The sequence below is a fragment of the Danio rerio genome, chromosome 11 (genome assembly GCF_052040795.2).
Source record: "Danio rerio strain M-AB ecotype USA chromosome 11, GRCz13ab, whole genome shotgun sequence".
Taxonomy (NCBI): Eukaryota; Metazoa; Chordata; class Actinopteri; order Cypriniformes; family Danionidae; genus Danio; species Danio rerio.
In genome coordinates, this window is record NC_141031.1 from 4,002,501 (window position 1) to 4,005,000 (window position 2,500).

General features: G+C 42.0%; 1 protein-coding gene and 1 long non-coding RNA gene across 3 annotated transcripts in view; one reads left to right on the forward strand and one right to left on the reverse strand.

Moving 5' to 3' along the window:
- Positions 1-1,078, reverse strand: part of rpn1 (ribophorin I) — a 15,825-nt gene extending 14,747 nt beyond the window's left edge. Inside the window, 1 exon segment of one of the 2 annotated variants that reach the window (NM_197934.1) lies at positions 701-1,078. In NM_197934.1, coding sequence (NP_922916.1) covers positions 701-934 — 234 coding nt within the window. In that variant the 5' untranslated portion in view covers positions 935-1,078. 2 annotated transcript variants of the gene reach the window in all.
- LOC147834629 (uncharacterized) overlaps positions 695-2,500 on the forward strand; it is a 2,434-nt gene continuing 628 nt past the window's right edge. Inside the window, exons 1-2 of the long non-coding RNA XR_015502282.1 lie at positions 695-1,234; positions 1,676-2,500. The exon at positions 1,676-2,500 is cut by the window's right edge and continues 628 nt beyond it. This is a non-coding gene — a long non-coding RNA (uncharacterized LOC147834629). The remainder of the gene's footprint in view (positions 1,235-1,675) is intronic.

Below are 2,500 nucleotides of genomic sequence, written 5' to 3' on the forward strand. Positions count from 1 at the left end.
TTACATGTTTAAATGCAACATGTGAAATAAAGTTCACCGAAATGCATAAATGAAGCGGAATTCTGCAGCTAGCATAGGCTAAGCTACAATATAACAAAATAAAAGCTGCAGTCACTGTTCTCACCTTAACAAAATTAGATTCGGGCATGAGTTTTTAAATAATACAGTAAGCACATTTAAACTGAAAGGCATTATACAATAAATGTGCTATTTTATATAAAGTTCATCAAAAACAAGCGTAATTCTGCAGTTAGCATAGGCTACGCTAACGGTACAATATAACGTTAACCTAACACAAAAATAAAAGCTGCAGCTATTCTCACCAAGCCAAAACTGAGGCCCAGACATAATTTTTAATTACACAGTAATTACATTAAAACTGAAGGCATTACATGCGGTAATTTATATAAAGTTAACCAACATGAAGATAATTCTGCAGTTAGCAAAGGCTAACGTTACTCCATAGCATAACTTGACGTTAACATAAAAGTAGCAGTCGCTATTATCACCCATCCAAAAATTAAGCCCAGACTTTTTAAATATATAATATAATAGGTAAGCACATTATAAACTGAAATGCACAAGTTGACAAATGTTTAAGCACTGTAACTTCTAAACAGATAAGCTATAAATGATAGTTAGCATACAACAGTCGCATTCCTGCACATTTGCACGATTATTTCTGCTTATTTTTACTTACAGAAGCGCCGACGAAGGCCAGGTGCGGGGCGAGCTCCTCCTCCAGCCCGATGATGAAGCTGTTGGCCCGGGAGGATCCGTGGTTCGCGAGCTGGATCTCGGCGGTGATTTTGGCTAGGTGAGAGCTGAGATCCAGCGTGCGCTTGACATCTTCATTCACCAGCCCGTCCGCGCACACCGACCCGCAGAAAAAACAGCATATCAGCGCAAAACTCACCGCTCCGGCGCGCCACATTGTCCTGCGTTTGTGTGTTGTGGTTTTGGGGTTTATAAATGTCGCTGGTCCGTTCTAACGTCCGTGTTTGCGCGTGCAGTGAGGCCTCGCGCTGCAGACACCGCTCCTGAAGGATGACGCTTCATTCATTCCCTCCGGCGTGACGTCAACAACATGGCGGACGAAGATTTTGAAAGGGACAAGTGCACTGATGTTTTACAATCAATGTTGAGGACTTTTGAATGTAAAGCAGCATTACAATATTGATTTACTCCCCAAAAAGTAACAAGTTTGGCAGCAATGCAAAGCAGGGGATACAAGGTGCCGGTAAAATCCAAAGATGAAGTAACTAGTTGCTTTAATTTTTATGATAAGTAACGAGTTAGGTTACCTTTTCTTTACTGGCTGAGGGTTGATCTTTAAAAACATGCATTGTATAACCTACACCTCTTTTTACCTTTAAAATACTTAGAAATATCACAATTTAGGATAATGTTCTATTACAATCTTCAGAGAACTTCCTGACCCCAGAGCTGTACCTGCCATAAATACAAATTAATTCAAGTTTAAAGCGCTGTGTTTGTCACTTCCATACTTTTTGTCTTATTAGTTGAGTAAAATCACTCTTTTTCCTTTTTTCCATTTTCAAGTATGGGAATCCACGTTAATTTCATTCATTTTCTTTCGGCTTAGTTTGCTTGGGGTCGCCACAGTAGAATGAACCAGTAACTATTCCTGCATATGTTTTACATATGTTTACAGAGGATGGTCTGAAAAACAGGAAACATCCAGTGAGTGGCAGTTCTGTGGGCGCAAATGCCTTGTTGATGCCAGAGGTTAGAGGAGAATGGCCAGACTGGTACCAGCTGATAGAAAGAAAACAGTAACTCAAATAACCAAGGTCTGCAGAAGAGCATCTCTCAACGCACAACACGTCCAACCTTGAGGCAGATGGGCTACAGCAGCAGAAGACCACACCGGGTGCCACTCCTGCCGACTAAGAACAGGAAACTGGGGCTACAATTCACACAGGCTCACAATCACAGATTGAAAAAATGTGGCCTGGTCTGATGAGTCTCGATTTTTGCTGCAACATTCGGATGGTCGGGTCAGAATTTGATGTAAACAGCATGAAAGCATGGATCCATCCTGCCTTGTATCAACAGTTCAGGCTGCAGGTGGTGGTGTAATGGTGTGGGGGAGATTTTCTTGGCACACTTTGGGCCCATTAGTACCAATTGAGCATCATGTCAACACTACAGCCTATCTGAGTATTGCTGCTGACCATGTCCATCCCTTTATGACTACAGTGTACCCATCTTCTGATGGCTGCTTCCAGCAGGATATCGCACCATGTCATAAAACGTGAATCATCTCAGACTGGTTTCTTGAACATGACAATGAGTTCACTGAACTCAAATGGCCTCCACAGTCAACAGATCTCACTCCAATAGAGCACCTTTGGGATGTGGTGGAACGGGAGATTCGCATCAGGGATGAGCAGCCGATAAATCTGCAGCAACTGCTTGATGCTATCATGTCAATATGGAGCAAAATCTCTGAGGAATATTTCCAGTATCTTGCTGA